Source organism: Verruconis gallopava (genome assembly GCF_000836295.1).
Source record: "Verruconis gallopava strain CBS 43764 unplaced genomic scaffold supercont1.48, whole genome shotgun sequence".
Taxonomy (NCBI): domain Eukaryota; kingdom Fungi; phylum Ascomycota; class Dothideomycetes; order Venturiales; family Sympoventuriaceae; genus Verruconis; species Verruconis gallopava.
Genome location: NW_015622184.1, coordinates 145769 through 172814, shown reverse-complemented (window position 1 = coordinate 172814; position 27046 = coordinate 145769). Strand labels below are relative to the sequence as shown.

The 27046-nt window shown below is 53.1% G+C and overlaps 8 protein-coding genes across 9 annotated transcripts; 5 read left to right on the top strand and 3 right to left on the bottom strand.

Moving 5' to 3' along the window:
* Positions 1–272: 272 nt before the first annotated feature.
* On the top strand, positions 273–3329 carry PV09_08854. Of its 2 annotated transcripts, XM_016362816.1 has the most exons (3): positions 273–1563; positions 1616–2663; positions 2730–3329. In XM_016362816.1, exons 1-3 carry the CDS (start codon positions 355–357, stop codon positions 2759–2761), a joined length of 2289 nt encoding a protein of 762 aa, XP_016209424.1. In that variant the 5' UTR covers positions 273–354; the 3' UTR covers positions 2762–3329. The 2 variants fall into 2 exon arrangements, with proteins under 2 accessions (XP_016209424.1, XP_016209425.1); XM_016362817.1 differs by having other exon boundaries at positions 1616–3329.
* PV09_08853 (uncharacterized protein) lies at positions 2657–4374 on the bottom strand. The gene is made up of 2 exons (XM_016362815.1): positions 3556–4374; positions 2657–3162 (listed from the first exon to the last, which is right to left on the bottom strand). The coding sequence occupies exons 1-2, from the start codon at positions 4106–4108 to the stop codon at positions 2936–2938; spliced, it is 780 nt and encodes a 259-aa protein (XP_016209423.1). The 5' UTR covers positions 4109–4374; the 3' UTR covers positions 2657–2935.
* A 505-nt stretch (positions 4375–4879) lies between these two features.
* PV09_08852 (chitin synthase G) lies at positions 4880–8767 on the top strand. Its single transcript, XM_016362814.1, has 5 exons — positions 4880–5508; positions 5589–6072; positions 6146–6507; positions 6558–8237; positions 8314–8767. The coding sequence occupies exons 1-5, from the start codon at positions 5455–5457 to the stop codon at positions 8455–8457; spliced, it is 2724 nt and encodes a 907-aa protein (XP_016209422.1). The 5' UTR covers positions 4880–5454; the 3' UTR covers positions 8458–8767.
* Positions 8768–9340: 573 nt separating this feature from the next.
* On the bottom strand, positions 9341–10702 carry PV09_08851 (transcription elongation factor S-II). The gene is made up of 2 exons (XM_016362813.1): positions 10012–10702; positions 9341–9931 (listed from the first exon to the last, which is right to left on the bottom strand). Exons 1-2 carry the CDS (start codon positions 10481–10483, stop codon positions 9504–9506), a joined length of 900 nt encoding a protein of 299 aa, XP_016209421.1. The 5' UTR covers positions 10484–10702; the 3' UTR covers positions 9341–9503.
* Positions 10703–10828: 126 nt separating this feature from the next.
* Positions 10829–12778, top strand: PV09_08850 (uncharacterized protein). The gene is made up of 4 exons (XM_016362812.1): positions 10829–11060; positions 11119–11325; positions 11390–11602; positions 11653–12778. The coding sequence occupies exons 1-3, from the start codon at positions 10929–10931 to the stop codon at positions 11591–11593; spliced, it is 543 nt and encodes a 180-aa protein (XP_016209420.1). The 5' UTR covers positions 10829–10928; the 3' UTR covers positions 11594–11602; positions 11653–12778.
* A 2685-nt stretch (positions 12779–15463) lies between these two features.
* On the top strand, positions 15464–16753 carry PV09_08849 (uncharacterized protein; the record flags this gene model as incomplete). The annotated part of the gene is made up of 3 exons (XM_016362811.1): positions 15464–15654; positions 15722–16046; positions 16154–16753. 3 exons carry the CDS (start codon positions 15464–15466, stop codon positions 16751–16753), a joined length of 1116 nt encoding a protein of 371 aa, XP_016209419.1.
* A 2310-nt stretch (positions 16754–19063) lies between these two features.
* Positions 19064–22899, top strand: PV09_08848 (uncharacterized protein). Its single transcript, XM_016362810.1, has 3 exons — positions 19064–19515; positions 19570–19719; positions 19780–22899. Exons 1-3 carry the CDS (start codon positions 19369–19371, stop codon positions 22153–22155), a joined length of 2673 nt encoding a protein of 890 aa, XP_016209418.1. The 5' UTR covers positions 19064–19368; the 3' UTR covers positions 22156–22899.
* Positions 22900–22914: 15 nt separating this feature from the next.
* On the bottom strand, positions 22915–26855 carry PV09_08847 (uncharacterized protein). The gene has a single exon (XM_016362809.1). The coding sequence runs from the start codon at positions 26524–26526 to the stop codon at positions 22966–22968; it is 3561 nt and encodes a 1186-aa protein (XP_016209417.1). The 5' UTR covers positions 26527–26855; the 3' UTR covers positions 22915–22965.
* Positions 26856–27046: the final 191 nt, after the last annotated feature.

Genomic DNA, 27046 nt, shown 5'->3' with positions numbered 1-27046 from the left:
TTGAAGTTGCGAGTACTAACAAACTGCGACCATTTGCACTCAGACGCTTCGCTGAAGGGGTTTTAGGGTTTGGCGCGCTGTGATTGGTCCAGGAATTTAGAGGACTTGGCAGAAGTTCAAAATAGTTTAGCGTCAGCCACAAAAACGCCCCAGCGAAGCGTCTGAGCCTGCTGAGATAAGAAAAAAAGGGGGAACGATCGAGCCTCCCACGTGATCACCCGCTTCGCTCCTCCCCACGAGACGCCGCGATCCTCCCTCATCTGAGACGCGCCGGACGCGTCAAAAGATGTCTCTCGGTTTAACTTTTGGGATTTTCAGCTTTGGCCTTTGATTTGCTACGAACCACTCCCTACTATGAAGTCAAAGAGAAAAAGATCCGCATGCGATGACGAGCCAGGTTGGGACTATTCAACTGCATCACTGCCGGTAAAGAAACAGGGAGTTGCACCCCTCGCCATTGATCTCACCGCAGACCTGTCATCGTCCTCTCCAGAGCAACTGAGCAGAAAACTCGGCCCTGTTCCTAGGCGAGTCGATTCTGGTGCCGTTATCCCGGAATCGACGTACACGAGGAGGCAACACACTCCACAGGATGGTCTCTCTGCGCTAGACGCCATTAGTGAAGAAGTTTTTGATGATGATCCCTCAATTTCTTTTCGACGAGCAACTCACGCCAATAAGTCGAAAATGAAGTACTATGCTGTGGCTGAGGGGCGCAATTCGGGTATTTATACGGACTGGCCCAGTGCAGAACAGCAAATCAGAGGCTACAGCGGCGCGGTATACAAGAGCTTCCGGACTCATGAGGAAGCAGAAGACTTCATCAATAGCCACGAACGAGTGCGAACTGCACGGCATTCTAATTCATTTATTGAAAAGTATGAGAGCCGCATGGAATCAAAGCAGCAGAACATATTCGTGCGGGGAGCAAGGCCTGCTCCACAAGCAGTAATCAAGATACGGGACGAGATGATACGTGACACTGGTAGCAACTTATATCGTTCCCCCAATACGCCGGCCGAGTCAAGCAGCGCCTTTGCATCTGCAACTCTAGCAAAAGCTTCGATCCATGTTTCGCCCGCGCAGATGGGAGGTGAGGTCAAAACCGAGCCTGAACTATGCCAGGAGCAGCGAGATCTAGTCAATCTTATACTCTCTGGCAGAAATGTATTCTACACGGGTTCTGCAGGTTGCGGTAAGTCTACTGTTTTGAAAGCGTTTGTCAAGGAGCTTAAGGAAATCGGACGAAATGTGGTCATAGTGGCACCAACAGGCAAGGCTGCTCTCGAAATCAACGGCTCGACATACTTCACATTCGCTGGTTGGACACCAGATCATTTTAAAAAGCCGCTGAAGAAGTTAAGGGAGGGTGCACATCAAAAATTTGTCAACAAACGTATGCGTGCCGTTGACGTTCTGGTCATTGACGAGATATCGATGATGGAAAACCATGCGTTTGAGCGGCTCAACGAAGTCATGAAAGAAGCTCGAGGCTCAGATAAGGCTTTCGGAGGCGTTCAGATGGTCGTGACGGGAGATTTTTGTCAACTGCCTCCAGTCAAGGTTCGCGACGAGATATTCATTCATCATCAAGCTGCTGACACAGGTGCTCTAGCCTTTTAGAAATTGTATTGAATGTGGACAGGACACTCGAGAACGAGACGGTGGAACTGTTTTCACATGTCCGAAGCACGGAGACTATCTAGAGAATGACAAATGGGCCTTCAAGAGTCGCGCCTGGACGGAATGCAATTTCGCCCACGTCAACCTAACAACAATCCATCGACAAAAGGACCGCAAGTTTATCGACATTCTTGAACGGTGCCGCATGGGCAGGCAGCTAAAGCAGTGTGAGAGAGATTTGCTTCTGAATCACCCCAGCGAGGTCGGCCAAGCCGTCCGACTGTTCTCCACTCGTGAGGAAGTTCGACAGTTAAATTACAAGGAGTACAGCAAGTTGCAAACGGAGCCAAGGGCGTTCAAGTGTTATGACGATATCCAGGTTCGAGAGGCACATCCCCACCTGAAATTCAAAGCAACGAGGCTCCCAGATGGAAGCCTTGCTGCGTTGAAGGAACAAAAATTTGAGACCCATGTGGAACTAAGGGAGGGCATGCGGGTCGTGTTGCAGGTCAATCTCAACATCGATGCCGGGCTGGTGAATGGATCCCAGGGTATTGTCATCGGTTGGGAACCTTACGACGAGACCAAGCTGCCAAAGGCTGACAGGTCGCGAATCATGTCGACTCCGATGAATGCGATCATGGGCGAACACGCCGCGTACCGCGAGGCGCACATCCAAGCTTTTATAGATGCTGCGCAAGTCAAGGAGTGGCCCGTAGTTCGCTTTGAAAATGGGGTGGAGCGGACTATCTACGCAGAATGTATAGTGTCAGAGTTGGGCGACACCGAACCGTACACGATCATGTCCAGAACCCAGATTCCTCTGCTAGCCGGATGGGCTATGACGGTCCACAAGGCTCAGGGTATGACGCTCATGAAAGTGGAGGTAGACCTTGGGAAGGCCTTTGAGGAGGGCCAGATGTACGTTGCGCTCTCGAGAGCTCGTTCCTTGGACGGGCTGAAAGTCCGCAGCCTTGGTCAGTGGTTGGGCGGTGGCAACGATCAAGTGATGCAATTTTTGAACGAAAAATTTGGCCCAGGTGCGTGATGTAGATTATCTTGGAAGAGAATTGGATGCTAAGATGCGATTGATCGAGCAATTTTAGCTGTAGAGTCTCACCTATACTGTACGTGTTGAACCCTTGCTGGGAGGCAAGCGGGCTTTGACTGGCGTTACCGAAAACAAAGGCGTGCTTCATAGCAGCGGAGCACATCATCTCTCTGGGGCCTAATGACAAGGCTTAAACACGTTAGACGACGTCACATCATTCTGCGATGGTTGTAGCTGTCCATGTTCACGTGATTGGTGGTTTTACTCCCAAGGAAGAGTCTCGGGGAACACTTGCTCCCGGCCTTGGTAGAGTAACAATCGTTGAACGACCGGCTCTAGGCCCTCTGCCAGCTCTGAATTCTTTCCCTCCTTCCATCCCCTCGCCTTACGCTTGCTCGAAAGCACAGATGCGGTGCCGTACAAGTCCGTTTCCCAGGGTCCGAATCCGTTTCGTTTCTCACCAGCTTCCGTCGACTCGAGCTCGGCGACTGCGCAGTGATCAGTACAATTAAGAGATCATCAAGGCCTCCTGCTGGAAGTCACGAAAAGCGCATTGGGAAAGAAAGGATGAACGGACTATGATGTTGAAAAATATCATCTTTGCAAACTTGACGTGCTTGTGACAGGGTGACGACTGAGTGCATACGGAGGCTGGTTTCTAGCCCATGCAACGGCCCGGGATAACGCCGATCGCGCATGCGGTCGCATGGAAGCTTAGCACTCACAGCCGCGACCGGGGATGGAGGGAAGGGGGCGATCTCAATAAATTTTCATGCATTCAAAGCGGCGAAAAAAAAGTCTCACAAAGAGGACAGGAAGAAGACGATTTCTTTCGAGAAAAGGAAAGCAGACAGGGAGCAGGGAGTGAATTCGCCACGTACTGGTGAACGGAGGGTTGATGCCCAGCACTTTCACCCGATCTGCCGGCCACTTGAGGGCTTTCGCGTGCAGACGGAGGAAACGGTCGTTCTTGAAAGCGTGCGTAATGATGGTCATGCTCGTGGGGTAGTGCCCCGTTCGCCGCCGAAACACCAGGATGGAAAAGAGCACGTTCTGGTAGCTGTCTGTCGCCGCCTCCTCGAGCGCGATACCGTCAAGAACGTCCCTGGAGGGAGCGTAGCCGATTGCATCGGCCCAGTGCTCGAAGGCATTGAGGTAGCTTCTGGCCTCGCTCAGGTCCGGATAGGCGTCGTCGGTAGGCCCGCCAGAGAAGACGACAAGGGAGCGCTCGTTGCGCAGCTGCACGGCGGCGAAGGCATGTTGCAAGAACGTCTCGTGCTCACCGGCCTTTGTGTCTGTCCCTCGCTGGAAGGGCTTCAGGGCCCAGTTCTCCTCCTTGCGCGGGTCACGGCCATGGGTGCCGTGATATACAGCATGGCAGCACAAGACCACGAGATGGGTACGCTGGTCCTTCACGGCCGCATCCCGAGTCATGGATGGATGGGTGGTGCTTGGGCGGAATGAAGGAACGGAGAGGAGACGGGTGGAAAAGGGCGAGGGTGGACAGCGAGAAGGATGGCGTGCTGGTTGCTGGAAGTCGAACGAGCAGACAAACTCAAGCGTCAACGATGCAGCAAGTGTACGGCCGCGCTGGTTGTACAGTCTGTCCAGACGATATTTTCGTGTGCGCCGCCATCCGAGTGTCAGCGTGGGCCGAGCAGATTAGTGTGCTCCACAGGACGGGCACCCTCAGCCTTCGTCGCTAGCGGCTCCAGTGGTTGCGTGGATAGGAGAAGGGGCGCCGCGAGGCCTGGCAGATTGATCAGATCCATCAGATGGACTCCGTGCCCGTGCACATGGACTCGTATGCTCTCGGATGATGCTGGCAGTGAAAAGGGGAGCGACGCAGCGGCCTGGGTGCAGGTGAGAGATGGCCGGGCGAGTGCGCTGGGCCCAACAAAGACGGTCTTGGAGGGCAACGAGAGCAAAGGACCAAGGCCTGACAGACGCGCTAGCGGCACGGCGTTCGATTTTGCTTTCTTTTTCTCGCCTCTCTCTGTTCCTTTCTGCTCCCAATGTTTTTTGGCCTGCATGAGTGGCCGCAGCACAGCCTCGTCGCGTTGGTGGTTAGTCGGGATGCAGGGAGCGGCCCAAAATAGCAGCGGCTGCGGTGCCGTCGACTGGTTTGCCTGCGCCAACAAGAGCACACAGCGCAGGAGCGGTGGTGGGCGTCGTTCGCGTGCTGCGCAGGGCGACCGTCATCATCAGCATCATCCGCATCCTCGCCATTGTGTTGCGTGGCTCAGATCGTCGCCAACACGAGCAGAGAACCGGCCGGCGTGCTGCACTCAAGCCGTGGCGTGCGTGTTGTGCGGCTCATAAAGGAGGCCCGCGGCGTGAAGCAAGCACACCACCACAGCTGTCCACGGCGCCGTGAAGATCGGCCTCTTCTCCCTTGCGCGTGCTCCCGTCCTTGACATCCAGTGCGAAACATCCACTCGCTGGCCCGCCGGGAACGTGAAACAGCGTCATCTCTGCCATCGAAACGTCGCTTTTGCTTGGCTCCCCCAGAACGCTACATTAGCGCAAGGAGGCTTGCCTTGAACCAAAAGCGTTGCGCCGCCCTGGATTTCTCCGCCCCAGCAAGCACGCTGAGCGCCTTTCTTACGTTTCCGTTCCCAACTTCACCTCCACCGTCCTCTTCTTCTTGAGAATTATCTCTAAACCATCCGCTTCTCCCTCGTCCTTACGCTCTCTCTTGGGAACTCATCGCCTTCCCCGGCCCCCCCATTCTCCGACACCGACCTGTCCCGCTCGTTCTGTCTTGACAGGTCTCCATCATGGCCCATTACGGAGGAGGCCACAACATGTCCGACTACCCTCAAGGACGCGGCGTAAGCTTCTTGCCCTCAACCCACAGTCTTCCTCGCCAAGCATAACCCATCACGATTGCTGACACGTCGATCGCCGACAGCTTCACGACGATGAACATGATGCCGCTGGTCAGTCACTGCTGCATGCAGACCCAACGGGCACCCGCGAGGGCCCCTTTGGCAACCAATACGCCGCACATCCCGACCGTCAGGCTACGCCGGACATCAGACCCGGCTCAGCATACAGCTTGACAGAGACATACGCCGACCCTTCGTACAATCAAGGTCACTATGGCCAGAGTGGCTACTCCGAGCCCTCAGCGTACGACGTTCCGCCAAGAATAGGCTCCCCCTACGACAGGAGCGAGACCAGTTCCGTGCAGGACTGGAGGATGAGACAGCAGCCCGGTGGCGGCGTCGGCGGCGCTGGCGCTCTCAAACGCGGCATGACCCGCAAGATCAAGCTTGCCCAAGGTGCCGTACTTAGCGCAGAATATCCCGTGCCTAGTGCCATCCAAAATGCCGTGCAGGCCAAGTACCGCAACGACCTCGAAGCTGGCTCCGAGGAGTTCACCCATATGCGATGTAGGTTTCAAAAAGCTCGACGTGAAAAAGCCATGTTTGAACCCCTTTTGCTGATGATGACGACAAACGCTAGACACCGCTGCAAACTGCGACCCTAACGACTTCACGCTCAAGAATGGATACAATCTGCGCCCAGCCATGTACAACAGACACACGGAGCTTCTCATCGCCATCACGGCGTACAACGAAGACAAGGTGTTGACTGCACGTACTCTGCACGGTGTGATGCAGAACATCCGCGACATTGTGAACTTGAAGAAGTCCGAATTCTGGAACAAGGGCGGTCCTGCGTGGCAGAAGATCGTCGTTTGTTTGGTCTTTGACGGTATCGACCCTTGCGACAAGGGCACTCTCGACCTACTTGCGACCGTCGGTGTCTACCAGGACGGCATCATGAAAAAGGATATCGATGGAAAGGAGACAACTGCACACATCGTATGTCTTGTGACGCCAAAGCCGGACCCTCACGTGCTAACAGAACGCAGTTCGAGTACACGACACAGCTCTCGGTTACGCCGAATCAGCAGCTCATTCGCCCTCTTGACGACAGCAGCAGCACTCTTCCCCCCGTGCAGATGATGTTCTGCTTGAAACAGCGCAACAGCAAAAAGATCAACTCGCACAGATGGCTCTTCACTGCCTTTGGCCGCATATTGAACCCGGAGATCTGCATCTTGCTAGATGCCGGTACCAAGCCAGGTCCAAAGTCTCTGCTTGCGCTTTGGGAGGCTTTCTACAACGACAAGAACCTAGGTGGTGCTTGTGGTGAGATCCACGCCATGTTGGGTCGTGGCTGGAGAAACCTGGTCAACCCGCTGGTTGCTGCCCAGAACTTCGAGTACAAGATCAGTAACATTCTGGACAAGCCGCTCGAATCCTCATTCGGCTACGTTTCCGTGTTGCCAGGTGCTTTCTCTGCTTACAGATACCGTGCCATCATGGGCCGACCTCTTGAGCAGTATTTCCACGGTGACCATACCCTAGCCAAGATTCTTGGCAAGAAGGGTATCGAGGGCATGGGCATCTTCAAGAAGAACATGTTCTTGGCCGAAGACCGCATTCTCTGTTTCGAATTGGTCGCTAAGGCCGGCTCCAAGTGGCATCTGACGTACGTCAAGGCCTCGAAGGCCGAGACCGACGTACCGGAAGATGCACCCGAGTTCATCTCGCAACGTAGACGTTGGCTGAACGGTTCCTTTGCTGCCAGTATTTACGCCATGATGCATTTCGGCCGCTTCTTCAAATCCGGTCACAACCCGATCCGCAAGTTCTTCTTCTGCATCCAGGCCACGTACAATCTTGCTATGCTCGTTCTCTCCTGGTTTATGTTGGCTTCTTTCTGGCTTACCACGTCTGTCATCATGGACCTGGTCGGCGGTACCATCGACGACATCAACGCCCCAAGCGCTGACAACAAGAACAAAGGCTGGCCATTTGGTATTCGCTACTCACCGCACGTCAACTCCGTCGTCAAGGATGTGTACCTCGCCTTCCTCATTCTGCAGTTCATCCTGGCTCTCGGTAACAGACCAAAGGGCTCGAGAATCACTTACATCGTCTCTTTCTGCGTCTTTGCCATCGTTCAGCTATACCTCATCATCTTGTCCTTCTATCTGCTGGGTAGAGCCCTGAGCGGAAACGCCATCACAACAGGCATTGATGATCTCAGCAAGTTCTTCGCCTCTGATGGCGTCGGCGTCATCTTGATTGCCGTGGTTGCCACCTTCGGTCTCTACTTCGTCGCATCCTTCCTTTACTTTGATCCATGGCACATGTTCACCTCGTTCGCCCAGTACCTGCTGCTCATGCCGTCGTTTACCAACATTCTCAACGTGTACGCTTTCTCCAACTGGCACGATGTCTCCTGGGGAACCAAGGGCTCCGACAAGGCCGAGGCACTTCCATCTGCGAAGACCGAGAAAACTGCTGACGGCAAGCACACCGTCATTGAAGAAGTGGATCTCGCGCAGGCTGATATCGATTCTCAATTTGAGGCCGTCGTCAAGCGTGCACTTGCTCCGCCAGAAATCAAGGTTGAAGACACCAAGAAGAGCACGGACGATGCGTACAAGTCCTTCAGAACGAAGTTGCTTGCAACCTGGATTTTCTCGAACTTGATCCTCATCATTGTTATCACAAGCGATACGTTTGACTTCATCTTCCCGGTATGTATTTTCTTCTTGAGCCAATAACAAGCACGCACAGTGAAGAACATGACACGACTAACGCGTTGCTACGTAGGCGTCTGCTACAGCGACGAAGAGAACCGCCAAATTCTTCTCTTCACTCCTCTGGGTCACAGCTGCACTGTCGGTCGTTCGTTTCACGGGCTGTCTTTTCTTCCTCTTCAAGACTGGTGCTCTGCGTTTGACTAGGAGAAGATAGAACGAGCCAACGAGCGAACCACGTAGGTGGCTTGAGCTGGACCACGCGATTCTCGCGCGACTCTGGCCAAATTCACACTTAAATGGCTGTACCACCACCCGCTCACAAAAATTTGATGACGACCTGCTTCATTAATTTCTTTTTCTGCGTTGCTTTTTTATCGATTGTAAACCGTGTTGTCAGCTATACATCATCTATCATCGATATCATGTAAGGGCGCAACCACTATATATGAGCTGGTTCGAGTCGCCAGGATCAGGCGTTCTTCTTTCTCTGACTCTCTCTCTCTCTCTCTCTCTCTCTCTCTCCCCAAAAAAAGAACACTTGAACGGAAGAACCTTTTGTTCGATCTCGTTTACACTTCCCCTCTACACTGTTGGAATTTTTAGGGTTACCTGGGAACGTGGGGTTATCCAAAATCGTGATGAATGCAAATCACTCAGAATCAATGCTAGTCTTGATATCGTATTTCGTTCATTTCACTTCTTACCTGTCGATAGCCATGACTTGTCGCATGTGACGATACGTAGGAGTTGTACGAGAAGCACTCTGCTATCATTCTCTATGCGCGTCAAAAGCTAACCCCACCAAGGGCGTTGACAAAAGCACTAGAATTACAGTTCTTGATGAGAACCAAAAAAAAAGAAAATTTTCTTTTACCAGAGTGTGTGGATGATGTTCACACCATGGGCCTCGCCTTTTGTAACTCGTGCGCCCTACTCCTGAAGCTCCAGTTCTATGGTATGCAGAGGCGCGTTACAAAGTGCAGCATGTCCCTTCACAATCAGAAAATATCGCCTCGCTGTAGTTAAGCATCCGCCTTCCTCAAATCCCGTCTGCCCTTGACGTCGCGAAGCAGGCTTGATTTTCTGCCCTCCCCCACAAAAACAAAAAAAAAAAAAAACGCAAGCACCGTACTCAAGACTCCTGCTTTGCCAGTCCAAGCTCTCTTGCCCAAAGAAAACCCCCTCCCACGAGGCACGTCGATGGATCGCGTAGGCAGCAGTGGGAAGGAAACGGTGAAAGGGTAAACAGACAACGGCAGCTCACGAGAATTTCCAGCGGTTCCCGCAGTTAAGGCACTCGCAAAACGTCGTCATAGGTTCATCGGCGGATCTCGTCTGCGCCTGCGTGTAGCTGACGCGCTTCTGGCCACACTTGCCGCACTTGAGCGCGTCTGATACGGATTTGATCTCCTGCGGAACCATAGCCTTGTCCATGTTGTCCTTCGCCAGCTTCGCCTCTTCCGCCTTGCGCTCCGCCGACTTCAGCTCGTCGTGGGTCATGACGACGAACTTCTCAGCAGTGATGGAGCCGGACATGATGTTGATACGCAGCTGCGGATTTGACTTGTTCTTCAGGTTCTGGAAGAGGGATCGCATCTTTTCACGGTACGCGCTCGAGGTCTCTGGTTGGAACTTGGAGAACGCTGCCAGCTCGACTTCCCGGGCTTTATTGAGTATGTCTGAAGATGCTGCGTGCGTTTTGCAAGTTAGCTCTTTTTTCTTTGTTCCTGAGTGACGAGTACGCGCCGAAATGGACAGTACAACGTACGTTCTGAAGAAGTATGCGCCAACCCATCATACATGAGCTTGATGCAGCCATCGCGCACAGCGCTACCGGTCACCTTCCAATCGATCTTATCTGCCACCGCATTCCTCTTCAGTGGATCTCCCGTGTACGCCTTTTTCTCCTGTTTGACATTGGCCGGGCTTCCCGCCGCGGGACTCGCCGTACCGTTTGGTTTTGGCGTCGAGCTGCCTGAGCTTGCCTGCTGCTTGCGCATGGCATTTCGCCACGAGGTGACTGTTTCATTGGCCAACTTCTGCACGTTTGGGTCCTTGTGATTTCGCAGCCTATTTACTGATACGCCGATCTTGGTTTCGCGAAGCAATTTTTCCGAGGGTACAATGCCGGCCTTCAGCTCATTCAGAATCTTCAGCACGGCGCTGGCGGGTGCGTTGTCCCGGATAGCCTTGTCCAGGTCATTACGCTTTGCGTCAACTGCCTTGACGTCCATGGCCATACTGAGGAGAAGGCGCGCGCACGTGAGGTTGGCGGGCTTAGGAGGGTCGAGGGACTAGATGAGGATCAGGACGTTGAAGAACGGTCGGGCTAACGATAGAATTGTGTGAAGGCTCCTGTATCGCAGCAGGCACGCAGTTGGCCGCTGTTTCTTCTTACTGAGGCGGTTTGTCGTGTGCGCTCCTTCCCCGTGAGGCTGTTGCCAAAGAAACAAAAAGATCCAGAAGGTCAGTCGCGATCGGAGCTTCTGAACGTCCGCAGAAACCAGGTTGCCCGCCCGCACGCACGCGAGACTGTGGCGCTACGCATATGCCAAATTGTGGCTGGTGAGTCCTTGGTGAAGAACGTCCAAGTCTAGAAGACACCTGCACTGCGTGCGCTGCAATCCCTCTTGAAGAACAGTCGAAATACATTTCTGAGTATATTGCCCACAGGCAGATCTACTCATGGCTGAGAACGCACCTCCACCTACTTCGACCTCGTCGGGCGACTCTTCACGAGGCATGCCGTACTATGAGAAGCTGAGGCGCGACTTGCGGGAGACGCTGCAGAAAAAGCGGGCGCTGGACGCGTCAATCGTGGGTTCCTTACGAGAGTTCTATTTGCATTGCGCTTGAGGCTGACCAGGTCGCGTAGATGAATCTTGAAGACAACATCTACAGGCTTGAGACTCAGTACCTGGAAGAGACGACGGCAGGCAACATCATCAAGGGCTTCGACAACTACATCAAGGGCACCACTTCAAGCACAACTGCCGGTGGCGCTGGCACAGCGTCAAGAAGAAAGGGAGGTATCACGGATGCGGATAGGATATTCAGCAGGAGCTCGGCGAGCTTTCAACGGGTAAGGATGAGCACGATGTTGTTCGAGAGAGGAACTTCGTGTGCTGACACATTTTGCCATTCAGGACTCTCCCGACAGATCTTCAAATTCAACGCCTTCGCATGCGGCAACACCAGCGTCGAGCTTCCATCATAGCAATCACCCGACACCGTCGGCGACGAGCAACAAAGGTAGCGTAGCTGGCAACAAGAAGAAGAAGGCTCCCGACGATGACGACACGGATAGTAAGAGCACCAAGCGCGGCAAGATCACATATGCACGCGAGTAAATCGCTATTGTAGGGCAAATCCTAGTATGTTACCATTCTGGCGATTAATTTTCTCCCAGGACATGATTTAGAAGATGCTGCATCAACCATCACTATCTTTAAATCGATTTTGCAGCGACTGCCATATCGTTGCAAAACATCAAGGCTTCAACATGGTACCTCTTGTTCGCTACTTTCCATGGAACCTCCAAAACAAAGCAGTGTTTCTTTTTTCCTGCTTTCGCTGTCCATCACTTTGCAGGATATGTGGAAAGGTCGCGCATGTGAACATATGCAGAACCTTCAAATCGGCTGCATATGGGAGTATGTCACTCAGTCCGAGGTCCACTCCTCAGCCCAGAAGCCGATAATTCCGTCAATATCTTCCTCCTTCACGCCACCTTCAATGAGTCTTTGTGCGTCCTCATCACGCAATTCCGCAACGTCCCTTAGGCATGTTGTCTGATCCGTCAACGCAATCCACGTCTCCTGCCTCATCGGTGGATCTGTCGTGCAAAAAGGGAGAACGTTCAGGGCTGCACTGATCGGCTTTGAACAAGGAAAGGGCATGCCTCCGGTGAAGGGCTTTTCGAACGCGCTGAGGATGCTCGGCAGTGCAGACGCGTTAGCGAGAGGAAGAAGGGGGGTGCTGATACGTGCTTGCATGAGCTGAATCTGAAAGTCGTTGAATGCATGTAGAGGTGTAGGAAAAGCGGCAACACCTTTGTCTAAAGGGTGGAGATAGAATATGATGGCGCAATATTTACTGCCACTTATGCTTGCATGGCGATGTACGCGAGCTAAAGTCAAGTGTATGTTTGCTGGTGCGACCGAAGAGGACGTCGCAACGAGAAAGCGAAGCTCCTGTTCCTTGTCCTCAGGCCTGGCTAAACGGATATGGAGCGCCAGATCATGTGTCTGCAAAGAAGTCTCTGACTCTTGTATGTCAGGATACGTTGGCTTATGTAGTGTGGTGGGACACTGCACCGCGTAACGAGAGCGGCCGCTCCTGCAAGGCTGGTATCAAGCCCGAGCACGATGCTCTACGACGGAGTGAAGTACAGAATGACATCCCTTGACTTCAACTTGAAAAGCTTTTTGAACTTGCATTTCATACTTTGGCCTCTGTCTGGGTGCCATTTAAATCTCAAAGGCGCCCATCCATCGCTCCTTCCACAGCAGTCCTACCAAATCATATGATGGAACCCTGTTATTGTCAGGCTTCAGGATCTCACCAGTGCATCTGACTTTAAAAAACCCTCAGTCTACTCCATACCGTAGAGCAAACGAGTTCGGCCGCTAGGACTCATAGTGTTCTTCTGTTCCCAGATATTCGATCTTCCAAAACGTCTTCAGAGTATACTCCATCTAGCCAATGTGAACCACACTACATTTGTAAGCTGCGATGAGTTGTTGAATGGGTTAGAGTTCCGCACAATATAACGTGAAATTAGTGTGGAAATCACGTTTCCTACGAGTCATGCGGCATACGCGGGATAGTCCCGAACCGCAGGCACAATAGCTCTTAGTCCGAATTGAGCTGCAGGATTTTGAGAACACCGCGTTTGCAACAATCATGACACGCCCTCTCCAGCAGGACACTAGCTGTGAGCTCGATACCGGCTGCGAAGGCAGTAGCCATCCATGTATGCCGCAGGCTGAATATTCACGACATCAAGCACAGTCGAAGAGTGATCCAAAGCACGGGTGCAATCAAGTCCTATCCGTTTGGAAGTGCCGTCGGGGTCCAAAAACGGCGGATGCGGGAGGATTTGGCAGCCACTTCCATCCTTTGATGCGGCGCTTTTACGAATTCGCAGGTAGATGGCACAGTCAAATTATTTGAATGATGGAATCATATGAAGGTCAATCATGAACGACGAACAGCCTGACTCTACCTAGGAGACATTATCGGCAAAACTTCCTTTTGTTGTAAAAAGGCGAAAATATGAACGCATCACCGGCGGCCAGGATATTACCGGTTTTTTCTTTTTCTTCGCATAGTAGGAGCATTCTGCCCCACTATTTACAGGAGATACCACTGACCACGCGTTCTTCAGATCCCGTGTGGCGTCGTCCCAGTGTCATGGCGCATCAAGCTTATCCTAGCAATGGCGAAGCAGCTGGATACCACCTTGTCTGGAAAGGCAAGCTATAGCGATTTTGCGACCTCCACAGAGGCTGCCAATCGCATCGCTACCGAACCCGTAATTGCGGCTTGACCCGCTGTCTTGGATCGTACGTAAACTTTTTACATGTTGATGTGTTAACGTGTAAAAGACCAAATCGAAGACTATTAGCCTGCGTTCCACTTGTGAGCGCTAAAGGTTTAGTGCGGGGACTACGTCGGCGGAAGTGAAATCGAAACCACAATCTGGGGTACGTAAATTAGGCTCCACCAGCAGTAGAAGTATCCTCGCTAGAAGCCCTTCTCTAGATTTCTATGATGGAACGATTGTTCAGTCAGGGCTTTGGTCAGGGTGTTCCGGAGAGATGTGTACGGGCACGATAAGGCCAGTACATTGTCCTCGGCGTCAGTTGAACTTCCAACGGGTACTCGGTTGTGTATACAGCCGAACTTAAACGAGGTGTGTACATGTACAAGTCAATAGTGGCGAAGTGCATGAGGAAATTGGCGTGAGCGCTTTCATGAGCGTTGCCTGCAACGGTCCGCGCCGAATGAAAGTCATCCCTGAACGTGACGGACGAACAGAACTTTCGGGACGCCGAGCAGAAGTTTTCCGACACCTGGTTTGGAGAGTCAACACCAAAGACTCGTCTGCGCATAGTGCACAAAACTAAAGGACTGGTCTGTTCGGCGTTGTTCCCAGGGAGGCAACGGTAAAGGGATGAAGGACTTGTGGCATAGGCCCACGTGGTCGGGGTTTTACATTGCATTTCGGCGACCGGACCGAATAGTTGGCTCACACCAACAAGGCTTCCTCGCACTTGGCTTTTGCACCCTACCCACCCAAGCCTCGCTTATATCCTCCACACGTCGTTCCTATGGCATTCCAACATCATCGCTTCCTGAAGAAGCGTAGGTACTTTTGCCAGCTCCCGTCGTCCCTTGTGTCATGCCGCTATTATTCGGCCGACCAGCTGTGAGATTGCGCATCTGAAAAGGTCAAAGGTTTCAGATCGATTCGATGAGTGTAAATCCTTCCTCCCGAGAGACAAGGCTGTTAATGAGCCAACTTGATTTTTCAGAACGTTGCTCGTCGATCCAGAATCTTTTGCGCCCCCTGCACCGTCGTTTGCCCTCCTCCACGACGGAGTTTGTAAAGCTACTCGCGCGCTTACGTGTATCTCGAAGCAAACCATGCCTGAGTCGATCGCGTGCGTCGCCACCACAAAAGAAAAGTTGACAGAACAATTAAAGGCCGCTCCTATATTTAAATCTTATCCTTGGTGATGCATCTTCTCGACCGTCCAGGCTCATGAAATGAAGTCTGTCGCTTATCTGTATCACGAGCGACTTGCATGATGGGGGGAAGCGGTTCCGGTAGATCAAACGGCACATCAACACGATGTCTTTTTTTGACGTTCTAGCCGTGGTTGGTGTACGACCATCGTAGAAGTTCTGACTCGCAATCCAAGTTGGCACGGATGGTTTGTTCGGCTTTGTCTGCCTACAACTTTCCCAACCCCCCACCCCAGACTTCGGCTTGCTTCCATCGGGCCTACCGGCGCAAAACAAACAAGGTGCGGAAATTGGGAATGCGTTCTTCTAGGCAAAAGCAGGAATTAGCACACAATGTAGAGCTCGCTCGAAGAAGTACATATACCTGTGTTTGTTTGCCGATCAACGTCGTCTTTCTCTGCCCATCGCTCCGATCCAACACACTCGTTTTATGTTCATAGACCACTGCTAGGTCTTCCAAATCCAAGATGCAGTTTAACCAACTGTGGTCGCTCGTTGGCGCCGCCTCGTGGCTCTTCTCTGACATTGTTTGCGCGAAAACATATACCATCCCCAACTCGGCAAACCCGGGTTCACAGAACATCGAGTACATTGCCAAAGCCACCGAATTCGATGGACAGAAAATAACCCCTTACCCCAACTCGAATTCGTACGAATGGTTCGTTGCAAATCTGCGTCCGCCGAGACGTTTGAACAAGAAAGACTTCCGGCTAACCGTGGTGAAGGTGGTACTTCGACGCCGTGTCGTCGACCACGCAGGAATCGGTCACCATCGTCTTTTTCGAGACGTTGGGCACGACGTTTCCGACCAGTAGCGACTCGTACCTGTCGATCCAGTTCGCGGGGACCTTGGAAGACGGGAGCTACTTCATCTATGCCGTGCCGGCAAAGAACACGTCCGTCGCCACGGTGACCACGAGCGGCAACGGTGCGTCTGGCGTGTGGCAGGACACCGGTTTCAGCTTCGAGGGGTCCTCTACCATGACCAAATACACGGTCGAGGTTGACAACGACGAATTCGGTATTTACGGAACCTTTGTCCTCAACTCGGTAAGTTTTGGATCATCGGCAGACGACGCTGCTACAGGTGTCAAAAAAAAATATATATATATACAAAAAAAGATATCCAAATGTTAACGAACGTGCTCTTCGTGTAGGTGTCTCCAGCTCACGGTCCATGCGGACCTGCATGCGCCGGTGCAAACGAGAAGCTGTTCAACCACGTGGGCTGGGCCAACGCAGTTCCTGACGCAAACACCGTCGTCAACATGACCGTCAATGGCTCCGCCCTCCAGTTCAACGGCTATGGCTACCACGACAAGAACTGGGGCGACACTGTGTTCACCGATGTCGTACAGTCGTGGTACTGGGGCCACGGCCGCCTGGGTCCGTACTCCATTGTCTGGTTCGACGCCCTCGACACCAGCGGCGTCGAGCACACCTCTGGCTACATCACCAAGGGTTCTACAGTTATTGAGTCGAGCTGCGCAAGCGGTTCGGTCGTCGCGCGGCCCTATGGTGCCAATGCCGACTACCCGCCTCAGCCGAGCTCTGGGGTGCCGACTGGATTCGACATCACCTTCAACACCGGAACGATTGGCACCGTTCAGGTGCAGGCTACCGTCGAGACTATCCAGATCCCAGGCGTTGCGGGCACCACGTACGGCAGGTACATCGGCCCGTTGTCTGGCACGGTGGCTGGCAAGAACTACACGGGCACCGCCTTGTTTGAGCAGTTCAAGTTCGCGTCGTCCTAAGGGCCGGGACACGATCCGTTGGTATTGCTGGTATCGTCCTGCTAACAAAAAAGCCAATGTCTCTTTTTCCTTTCAGATTCTCGCTGAGTTCGCTCACGTGGGGGTGGATTCAAGTGGCTGGGACGGACAAGGGCGAAGGACGACGAGCAATGTACACGAAACAAAAACAGCGACGACATTAGACGTAATGTGTAATACTTTGTAATGCCTAGCTCTTTCAACCAGAAGGAAAAACAAAAGTCTTTCGAATTTTTCGCAGCAACTTAGAATACGGCGCGCTGATCTCATCACCGCTTTTTTGTGTTAGGCTCCGTCATGGATGATGGATGGAAGGGATTTGGTAGCCACGTGCAAATTTCTCCAGAAGCGGCGTGGCGGCCGTAAACAACTTGACAAAGGTCGAAAAAAAAAAAAAAAAAAAAAAACGATGAGCGCGAACCGCGACGGCTGCCTTTTTGCCACGGCAAACCTGAGCGCATCGAGCGCATCGAGCGCATCGCACGCCCACACAAAAGGCAGGTTCCGCCCCGCGATTTGACGGCCAGCACGAAATGTTTGCACGCGACGAAGAAAGATTTTCAAGAAGCAGATGCGTAATACATTAGTTGAAAAGCAGCAGGACGATGTGTCATGTGCAACAGGCGTTATGCTGAAGCTATTTCACCCAAACAGCAGACCAACCATATGTATTCAGAACAAACAACCGTTGTTTTCCAAACCGTGACGATCCCATTTCTAGCTTCCGCCGTGCAAAGCAAAACTACCAGTTGAGGAGGGGGTATTCATGTCGAAGCCAAAGATCCCGCAAACGCCAGCAAACCCTTAAAGTTGAGGATGCATAGAGCATCACATCTTCGAGGATCGGTCACCGTACGAGCGGACGATGTCGTCAATTTCTCGCCTCATCTCCTCGGCGCCCTCGACGACGCAGCAGCTGCAGCCGTCAGTGGCTCTGTAGATTTGGGAGGCGGCGTGGTGGCCTGAGGTGCCAAGGCCGCTGAACGGGTCGTCCCTTGCAGGCTGTTGGATGAAGCGATGGAGTACAGAATCTAAATGAGGAAAAAAAAAACCTGGCGGTCAGACACTGAAGCGGAGTAAAAAAAAAGGGCCGAAGAGAAAAGTTGGGGTCGGCCAGGGAGGGAAAAATTGGGTACCTCTTCCCAAAGCAGCCAAGTTTTGGGCCGTGAGGGCGCCGTTGGAAAACGAAGACATTCTGCCGTACGATGGAAAGTCTTCTTGTGCTTCTTGATTTAAATGTCTAATTAAAAATACAGCGATGCGCGTGATAATGCACAGCTCTTATGGCATAGCTGACAGAGGGTCCTAAAGGTGGCTGAGAGAGGAAGTAGATTGAAGGACGAAGGCGGTCGAGACGGGGCGAAGAGCGCTTATATATACTCGTTCTTCGCGGGCATCGCGCTCTACGTACATCCGCCTGACCAGAGGACGAGGGTGGTCATTGGTGCGGCATGCTCGCTCAACACGGACACGAGGCCAAGTGTGATTGGCCCTGTTTCTCCTCTCGCCAACGCACACAATGCTGGTGATGCCCAATAAAAGCGCGGCGAGGAAGGCAGGCGAGACAGACGGAACGGTTTCCTGAGGTTCATTGGACGAGCACACGGACAAGGAAGGGGGACGGTGCAGAAGAGTCAGCGCGAAGTGCAGCGAAGAGCGAAATGCGCCCAGGCCCAACACGATGGTGGAAGGGCACGCAGGCTTTCGCACGGTGAGGCAGGAGGGGGAGGCCGCGCACGCTCGCACGCGCGAATTCTGCAAGACCAGGCAACGCTGCTTACGGTGGAAGAGCCGGGCGCGGAGAGCGAGCCAGAGCACGAGCACGAGCAGGAGCAGCACAGGAACTGTCCCCGTGGGATGGGCTTGTGCGGCGAGGACTGGACGGACGGACAGCGGTCGCGCACATTGCTCGTAGCTCGTAGCATGTCAAGGGCCGAAAGCACGGCGTAGCGAAGAGAGCAGCGCCGGCAGTTATAGGGAAGGCAGACTATGGGAGCGGAGGGCTTGGATCGTGCCACGGGGCTGTGCGATATCGTCCACGCCAGCGAAACCTGGCCATGCATCTCGCGGCCATCCAGGCAAAGCCTCCCACTTGGCCAATGATCGCGGGCGCTGCCTGCGCTCGAATAAATGCCTCATTGCAGAACAGCGCGCCCATTCGGCGACTGGCCAAGCACGGAACCAAGGCGAAGTGCGCCCGGCGAAGCCTGAGCGGAGAGAAAGCCAAGTTGCGCAACGCGATTCGCTGCCCGACCCGCCAAACCAGGGGCTGCGGCATTGGCAAGCAAACCCCCGTAGTGAGTCACAAACGAAACTTTGCGAAGGGCGGACGCGCAGATCGCGGCATAGCGAAGCACCTTCGACCTGGGCGAGCAGCAAAAACAAAGTCATCCTTCTTGCACGCAGCAACTCACCAGGCTCAGGCCGTCCGCCCTGCACTGGCCATTTCGACGCGGTGTTTGTACGCACGAACAAAGCGTGTTCTGCGCTCGGCGCGTCGTCGCTTACATCGCCACCTTCACTGCCTCAACGCACACCGCACCGCCTCGCGCCCTTCGCGACCTCATCCGCTTCACCTACTTATTCAACATACAGCAATGGAGGACCCTTCCCAGCACGACTGCCCTGACATGCTCGCGTCCGGCTCGACTGTCCAGCACTTGCCAACCCGTGCCAACTTTCGAGCAGTCCCGGCTGACCAACAAGAAAAGAAGTGCTTTTATTGCCGACAGGACCGACAGAAGGTATCTATTCACCCACCAGCCCATCTTTCCCGCCAACCCGCTAACCATGATCAGTGTGAGTGGGTGAAGGATCAGAAAAGGTGTCAACGTTGTGAGAATCTAAAGTACACGTGCTCGCTGGACACTATTCCTGCCTCGGCAGACTCTTCTCGACGCGTCCTTCGCTTTGCGAAATGCTCCTATTGTCGACAGGCAAGGCAAAAGGTGAGTGTCCTACCTCCGCAGTGTCCTCCCGCCTTACTGACCCGTGCCTGTTTGAAAAAGTGTCTACCCGTCGATCGCATCTGGCCTGCTCACTGCGACAGGTGTGTGGCCAAGGGCCTTCCGTGCACGGCGCCTCTTACGAAGCACGCCGAGTCTCGTCAACCTGCCCTGAATCAGACCACGATGTCGGCGCCGGAAAAGGCGCCGTTTCTCCTCGCGGCTGACCATGCAAAGCATTCAGGTACCTCTTCAAAGCGGCAGAAGCTCGACCTGACCGGAACGTACGCAGCGACTGTCCGTCCTGAGCAAAAGGAACAGGATGGGCCCGAGTTTCGCTATGAGCCGCTCAAAAAGGGTGAGTTTCGCATTCTTGAGTTACACCGCGGCACGAAAGACGAGGAGATCGTGTGCGAGCTGCGTGTGTGGAACCCAAACATCCAGTATGACACCGTGTCGTACTTGCGTTCCTTTGAGGATCAAATCCCCTTGACGGTTCTTTCTCCCATTGAGAACCCCAAAAAGTTCATAATGCCCAATCTTTACGCAGCCTTGAAATATCTGCGCTTCGAAGATAAGTCGAGGTATCTCTGGATCAACGCGCTCTGCATCGATCACAGCAGTGTGGACGAGAGAAGCGAGCATGTCCACGTCATTCGCAGGATCTTTGGCCAGGCGAAAAACGTTTACCTCTGGCTTGGAGAGCCGGACGGCTCCACGAATGGTGACATACGTACCGCAATTGATTTTGCCAACGAACTTGTGAATCCAGGCGTCTTCGACCGCGCCGTGCGAGATGTCGAACGCGTGGCGCAATGGAATGCAATTTTGAATCTGCTTCGTCAATCCCTATTTGAACGACGTTGGGTTGCGCTAGAAGTTGTCATAGCCGGTAAAGCAACGATACTTTACGGCGACGGCAAGATAGACTGGCCCAACTTTGTCGACATTGCCACAATGTTCGAACGTGCTGAGGGCCAGGACCAAGCTATAACCCGTCTATTCACCCAAGCATCGCTTGAGAATTTGCCCACCATTGGCGACGCGCGAAATCTCAGCGCGTGTCGGTTTATCAACTTAATCGCCAACATCTCCGAGCAGTCGAAGAAAAACGTCCTTAGCTTGGAGAATTTGGTACACGAGTTAGCTTCTTTCAAAAGCTGGGATGTCCGTGATGCCATCTACGCCTGTGTCCCTCTCGCACACGACTTCCGCGATTGGAGAATTCTCAGTCGCGAGGAGATTCAAAAGGTTCGAAAGGCAGCCAATAAGTTCCTGGGCTTGTTTCGTCGAAAGGTACGTCTTCGCGAGAAGCCAGTGGTGATACACTCAAGCAATCCAGAACGTGGCTTGAATGGATACTACTCGTCCCTCTGGACTGAGACCACGGATCTTGATGCAAAGCGTGAAATTGACACCTTTTTAAGCCGGAGAAACCAGGATCTGATTCCTTACAATGTTGACTATCGCATGCCGGTGCTTTTCACTTACAGAGAGTTCATCACGCACGTCTTGAGGACAAGCAAATCGCTAGGAATACTCTGCCGGCCCTGGGCCCCAAAGAAAAGGGTCTTGGCAGGGAACATTGACGGTAAAGTGCCATCCTGGATAGCAACGCTGGATCGAGCAGCGTTTGACTCGGATCGCAACGTCGCAAGCTACGTGCGTGTCAATGCAGATCCACTCGTCGGAGCGCCGGGCAAAGAGCCGTACAATGCCTCGTTAGGCTTACCTGCGTCTTGGACATTCCCTATCACTCAAGTAGGTCAACCAATGAAGCTCTACGTCGACGGGTTCGTTTTGACCAAGATCTCCGAGACTAGATCGGAGGCCGTCGGTGGCAATATTTCCGTCAAGTGGCTGGAATTTGCCGGTTGGGATCCGGGCAGCTTGAAGATCGAGACGAAGGAGACACATATGTACGAATGGGAAGAGCAGATGTCGAAGGGAGACCAAAAACCTGATTTAGATGATCAATGTCTTCCTGACAGCCTCTGGCGTACTTTGGTTGGAGATCGTGATCTGAATGGAGGACGTGCACCGCTTTCCTATAGGAGTTCTTGTCAAGCTGTTTTCGTGGAGAGCAACGAGAACTTCACCTTCAACACCGTAAAGCTTCTTGAGCATACCAACCATTCCAAGGACAAGGAATTCATCCAGCGCATCCAAGAGGTCGTGTGGAACAGGAAGCTGATCAGAACAGGACTGAAGACAAAGGGCGGGACAGATCGACGTTATCTGGGCCTCGCGCCCGAGGGTGCAGAAAGGGGCGATCTGATCTGCATCTTGTACGGATGCAGTGTACCCGTTGTGATTCGGGAAATGGATGACGGCCACGAACTCATCGGAGAGTGCTACATCGACGGGATGATGGACGGGGCGGCCTTGGGCCTGCAGATAGCGGAGAACATACCGAAAACTACATTTAGACTGGTTTAAGCATACGATAGATGCACATTGGTGCCACTCGGAGTAGACAAAAAAGCACAGAAGAAAATTTTTTTTCCCCTTTATGTGGTTGGGTTGAGAAGGCGGCGGGCAAACGGGGTCAACGAACGGAGCAGTCATGGAAGAGTCGCGAACAAACTCGAGAGAGATCTCCGCGCGTGTTGCATGGAGCTCCTTCCCGGAAGGCGCGGGCGGAGGCGTGGATCCCAGGCATTGTTTCGCGACCTTGGACGAGTTGCCGTCGCTCTTGCAGCGCGGTCGCAGCACGAGGAACGGACTGGGCGGGAGGAATGGAGAGAGTCAAGGTGGGCGGGGGCCGGCACAGTCTCTGAACGTGGACCTGCACGACGAAACGGCCGAGAGACTCGAGATGCTTTGCCAGACTCGTGGCGACATGCGTGCATGTCAAGAGCGCAAATCGAAATCAGGAACGCTGAAGGGGGGTAAAGCAAGGTCTTGGCATGGCAAACGTCTCTCTTTTACTTATTATGCGCACGCCTCAGCCCTCTCGGAGGGTCCTTCGTCATCGTCTTTATTATCCCTCTATTTTATGTATCTTGGCTCGTCCGCGTGGCCTGTACAGCGACACCGTAACAAAACAGGTACAGCACAGAGAAAGGTTCCTCGAAGCCACGAGCTTATCTTGCTGCCACGGTAAGCTTTGTGCAAAAGTCTACAGAAGTCGAACTCATCATCATGACCCGTCATCGCTTTGCAAACTGAGGTTTTTCTTCCTTTTACAGTAAAATCTTTTTTTAAAAAAAAAAAAAAAGACCTCATGCGCTGTCGTCTCTATTGTCTTCACGACTGTTCCTCTGCGAATGTCACGCCTTTAGCCTCCATTGCACCCTTGAATGCGTCCTTGACATCCTCCTTCGACTCGTCAGACTTCTTGACACGGTCGTCATTTGCCGCAGCGACGGGCTCTGCGTCGCTCTCTTCTTCCGGAGGCGTCGTCTGGCCCTTCATCAACATGTCTTCAATCTTCCTCATGTTGTTCTCCGCGACCTTTGAGCTCCCGGAATCGCCGTCATCGTCGTCAGCGCCGGCCACACGCTGGTCGAGTGCAAGCTTCGACAGACCCAGCTTGTAGATCTGCTCTTCGATCGTTCCCTTCGTGACGAGCGTGACGACCTCGACGGGTTTCGTCTGGCCAATGCGGTGGGCGCGGTTGGCAGCTTGAACATCGTCTTGCGGGTTGAAGGAAGGATCGAAGATGATGACCTTATCTGCAGTCGCTAGATTTATTCCTGCGCCGCCAGAACGCGTGGTGATCATGAAGGCCTGTATTGACGGGTCTTCGTTGAATTTGTCAATCAGCGCGAGCCGGTCTTCTGTCGGGGTCGTGCCATCTAGTCGAACATGTGTTACGTCCTCGGTTTCAAGCACTCTACCCAAGATGTCCAGCACCTTCGCATACTGGCTGAAGATAAGCGTCCTAGAGCCAGCTGCCTTGTGCTCACGCAGTAGCTCAATCAGCTTCGTAACTTTACCAGAATCCATCCATTCCTTGTTCTTCAATGGGCCAGGCTTCTTGATCTTGTACTTTTCGCAGATTTCGTGCAGCTCCCAGTCCGAGGCCCAGGTTAACTCCTCGAAGATCGTCTCGTCGCTCTTCCCACCCCAAGGCCTGCCCTTGCGATCGATTTTCGGGACGATTAGTTTTCTAATGTCCTCATTTTGGTATATTTTACGACGCAGAAGAGGATGTATGGCAGCAGATCGCCTGTCTTGAAGATGAGGAAATTTGCCAGACTCTTCAATCTTCTTGCCTGCCCTGCGGTCTGCCAGAGCTTCCTCGTGGTATCGAGTGTATTCATCGTAGACCTCTCGCTGCCTCTCGGTCATGTCGCAGTAAACTAGACGATTGGTCTTTGGTGGAAGGTCCTTGAGCACCTGATCCTTGGTACGACGAAGGATAAACGGCTTAAGCATTTCCTTGGCGCGGTTCGTGCGCTGGGAAGCTAGCAGGACACCGTGATCAGAGTCCGTCGTCTTCGCTTTGCAGTCGAAAATCAGTTGTAGATCGTCTTCAGCATCCTCGAATAAGGTCGGCATGATGAACGCAAGGACAGAGATGAGCTCCTGGAGATTGTTCTGAAGTGGAGTGCCAGTCAAGAAAAGGCGAAAACCGGCCCTGATCTTGCTGAGAGCTCGGTAGCCCTTCGATTTCGCGTTCTTCAGTTTGTGTCCTTCATCGAAGATGCACGACGTAAACTTGGTCTTCCTCAGCCACGCGCAATCCTTGTCACTCGCAGCGATTTGATACGTGGTGACAATGACTTTGACTGCATCACCTGCTTCTTCGATCTGGTACTGTTGTTCTTTTCGTTGCGCGGCTTTTCCATAGTACGGCTCCACATGCAGCTCTGGCGAGAATTGCTGGAATTCACGCAGCCAATTTTCGAGCGTCGACGAGGGTACGACGACAAGATGTTTTCCTGGCTCGCCCGTCTCGAATAGATGCGATATGAAGGAGATGATCTGGTACGTCTTACCCAAACCCATCTCGTCGGCAAGTATGCATCCATTCTGCTTTGCCCATCTTTTTCGCAAGCTGTACATGACGGCGAGCCAGTTGAGGCCAACCAGTTGGTAATCCTTGAGCGTACGATTCTTGCTCATTATCGACGGCTGCTCGATCCTGACGCTCGTGTTTGGCGTCGGGGTTCCCGTTCCGGAATCCACCTTAGGGGACTCCTTACCCGCCTCGTCGAAGGACGCAACGTTGAGTCCGTCGTCCTTTACGGATTTTGACATGTCAATGCCCAGTCCGTTCATCTTTTGCCGGACATCTTCCAGATACTGCTGGCACCGATCCACAACACGATCCACCGCCTGCAAACTCTCCTCTGTAGACACTATTTGATCAACAAGACGATCACCAAGCGGGCGCTGGGTGCCGCCTCTACGCTTTCCAGGTACAACAGGTCGATTCACAAGTCGGGCAGCATCAAGCGTCTTGAAAGGACGTTTGGAAAGAAGAAATTCAGCGTCTTCGGGCTTGCAGTCAATCATCGACACCAGCTCCTTGCTCGTGCACTCCTGTAAGAACTTGAATACCTTGTCCTCAACAGACTCACGTTGGATAACAGGCAATTCAGGCTCGACGTCAGTCTCATGCCCGTCGGCGTCACTCTCTTCGTCGTCGTCGTCAACAACGCGGCGGGCCGTTTTGCGAACAGCAGACGCCGGTGCGACCACCGGTTGTGCGGAGGTCGAGCGTGACCGCTCGGGCCGAATTCCGGTTTTCAATCGACTTAATGGCTTGCGCGGTGGACTCAATTCAGAATCCACGGCCTGCGTGGGGGGCTTTCGCTGTTGCTGAAGCTTCGAATAGGCACCAATGCCTGCTCTATGTGCCTCAAAATTACGATTAGCCGTCGGTTTTGAGCTTTTTGCAATCTCCACATCCGAGTCCGTTGATCCATCTGCATCTTCGTCGCCGCCAGTCATATCGACAAACTGACTAGCAGCCTTTTGCGCTTCATCGTCCATGAGCCAGTCGATAGCATCGTCCATGTTGCCCTTCTTCACCTCAAGAGCGCGAACGATATCGTCAATCGACTTGTGAGAAGCGATCAGTTGGATGTTCCTAACTTTTTGTTGGAGCGAGATGTCAGGGATATCGTGAATGGTAGGAAACCTGATTCGCCTGACAGAAGGTTGCCGTGGGCGAGCCACAGGCGCGTTCGTGCGTTGCTGTTTTGCCGGCCGCGACACGTTGCCGTAGGACGATATCATGTCATCTGGCGCACGTTTATGCGGGGTGCTTCTGCCTTTCGTCACTACACTAGGTTGTTGGGCGTTCGGGTTATATCCAAAACCGGCAATGGACTGTCTGAACTGATCCTGACCGAGACTTCGGCCATTGCGAAAGGAGGGAGGAATGTCGGCGGCATGTAGCTCATCATCGGATTCCGAGACCTGACCATCAGCATCTCCAAAGTCCGAGTACTGGGTCTGCGGCTGCGACTGCGACTGCGAGCTGGCATTGTAGTTCTGCGGCAGGAATCCGGGAAACCGAGGCGCTGTCCCGGGAGGAGCCATCATCATGGGGTTGTAGAAGGTTGGTTGCGGTCGGTACGGAGGTTGTGGTCGCATTTGAGGTGGATTTCTGAACATTGGGCCGGTCGGTGGCGAGGATGACGCCGGAACTTGTATTTGCGACAGTTGCACGGCTGACTGGGGAGGCGTGCGAACAGGCTGCGTGGGCTGAGTTATGTAGCTGTTCGGAGTGCGAATGTGAGGAACATATGGCCGGTCCAGAGGCTGGGTTGCAATTGTGTCGCCTTCGTCCGACATCATGTTTGCGTACCGCGGCGGCTGCAGGGGCGAGGATTCGATTGGATCTGAGTCCATTGTCGACCTCTAGAGGCAGGAACAGACAAGAGGCAGAAGTAAGAACGAATCAATGAAGCGCTCATGCATGGAATACGCGTGCGCAACGACGAGATTCTGGTTGCGAAGTGGTACTGGGGGGAGTTAGGGTGTCGACTGTTTCTCACGGCTCGAAGGCTGCGACTAGCGGTACACTACTCCAGCAGCGGGCGAGAAAATCCGGCGCGTATCGGACTGGCTTCGCCGCTGGGCCTGGCCTGGAGCGAGCGCAAAATGGATATCTGTACGGCGGATAAGTTCAGCAAAGTAAAGCACGTGAAAAGAGCGAAAATGCGCGGGTTGTGGAGGTCGCGTTGGATTCGTGTAAAAAGTTCGGTCAGATGGTTTCAAGATCTCACGAACGCCGCCGCAATTGGCCGCCGCCGACTTGGGGAAAGGCGGCTGAGGAGGCAAAAGAGGAAAAGTAAAAAAACAACAAAGAAAATCAAAATCGGAAAAAAATTCTAAAAAAAAAAAAAAAAAAAAAAAAAAAAAAAAAAAA

Bases quoted from the DNA above. Each gene is read 5' to 3' on its own strand.
- PV09_08854 (XM_016362816.1), top strand. From the start codon at position 355: ATGAAGTCAAAGAGAAAAAGATCCGCATGCGATGACGAGCCAGGTTGG. The intron at 1,564-1,615 runs GTTCGCGACGAG...CAGGTGCTCTAG, and splicing joins GTCAACTGCCTCCAGTCAAG to CCTTTTAGAAATTGTATTGA. The intron at 2,664-2,729 runs GTGCGTGATGTA...GAGCAATTTTAG, and splicing joins GAACGAAAAATTTGGCCCAG to CTGTAGAGTCTCACCTATAC.
- PV09_08853 (XM_016362815.1), bottom strand. From the start codon at position 4,108: ATGACTCGGGATGCGGCCGTGAAGGACCAGCGTACCCATCTCGTGGTC. The intron at 3,163-3,555 runs GTACGTGGCGAA...ATCACTGCGCAG, and splicing joins CATCAACCCTCCGTTCACCA to TCGCCGAGCTCGAGTCGACG.
- PV09_08852 (XM_016362814.1), top strand. From the start codon at position 5,455: ATGGCCCATTACGGAGGAGGCCACAACATGTCCGACTACCCTCAAGGA. The intron at 6,508-6,557 runs GTATGTCTTGTG...AACAGAACGCAG, and splicing joins AGGAGACAACTGCACACATC to TTCGAGTACACGACACAGCT. The intron at 8,238-8,313 runs GTATGTATTTTC...GTTGCTACGTAG, and splicing joins CGTTTGACTTCATCTTCCCG to GCGTCTGCTACAGCGACGAA.
- PV09_08851 (XM_016362813.1), bottom strand. From the start codon at position 10,483: ATGGCCATGGACGTCAAGGCAGTTGACGCAAAGCGTAATGACCTGGAC. The intron at 9,932-10,011 runs GTACGTTGTACT...AAACGCACGCAG, and splicing joins GGCGCATACTTCTTCAGAAC to CATCTTCAGACATACTCAAT.
- PV09_08850 (XM_016362812.1), top strand. From the start codon at position 10,929: ATGGCTGAGAACGCACCTCCACCTACTTCGACCTCGTCGGGCGACTCT. The intron at 11,061-11,118 runs GTGGGTTCCTTA...CAGGTCGCGTAG, and splicing joins GGGCGCTGGACGCGTCAATC to ATGAATCTTGAAGACAACAT. The intron at 11,326-11,389 runs GTAAGGATGAGC...TTTGCCATTCAG, and splicing joins GCTCGGCGAGCTTTCAACGG to GACTCTCCCGACAGATCTTC.
- PV09_08848 (XM_016362810.1), top strand. From the start codon at position 19,369: ATGGAGGACCCTTCCCAGCACGACTGCCCTGACATGCTCGCGTCCGGC. The intron at 19,516-19,569 runs GTATCTATTCAC...AACCATGATCAG, and splicing joins GCCGACAGGACCGACAGAAG to TGTGAGTGGGTGAAGGATCA. The intron at 19,720-19,779 runs GTGAGTGTCCTA...TGTTTGAAAAAG, and splicing joins GTCGACAGGCAAGGCAAAAG to TGTCTACCCGTCGATCGCAT.
- PV09_08847 (XM_016362809.1), bottom strand. From the start codon at position 26,526: ATGGACTCAGATCCAATCGAATCCTCGCCCCTGCAGCCGCCGCGGTAC.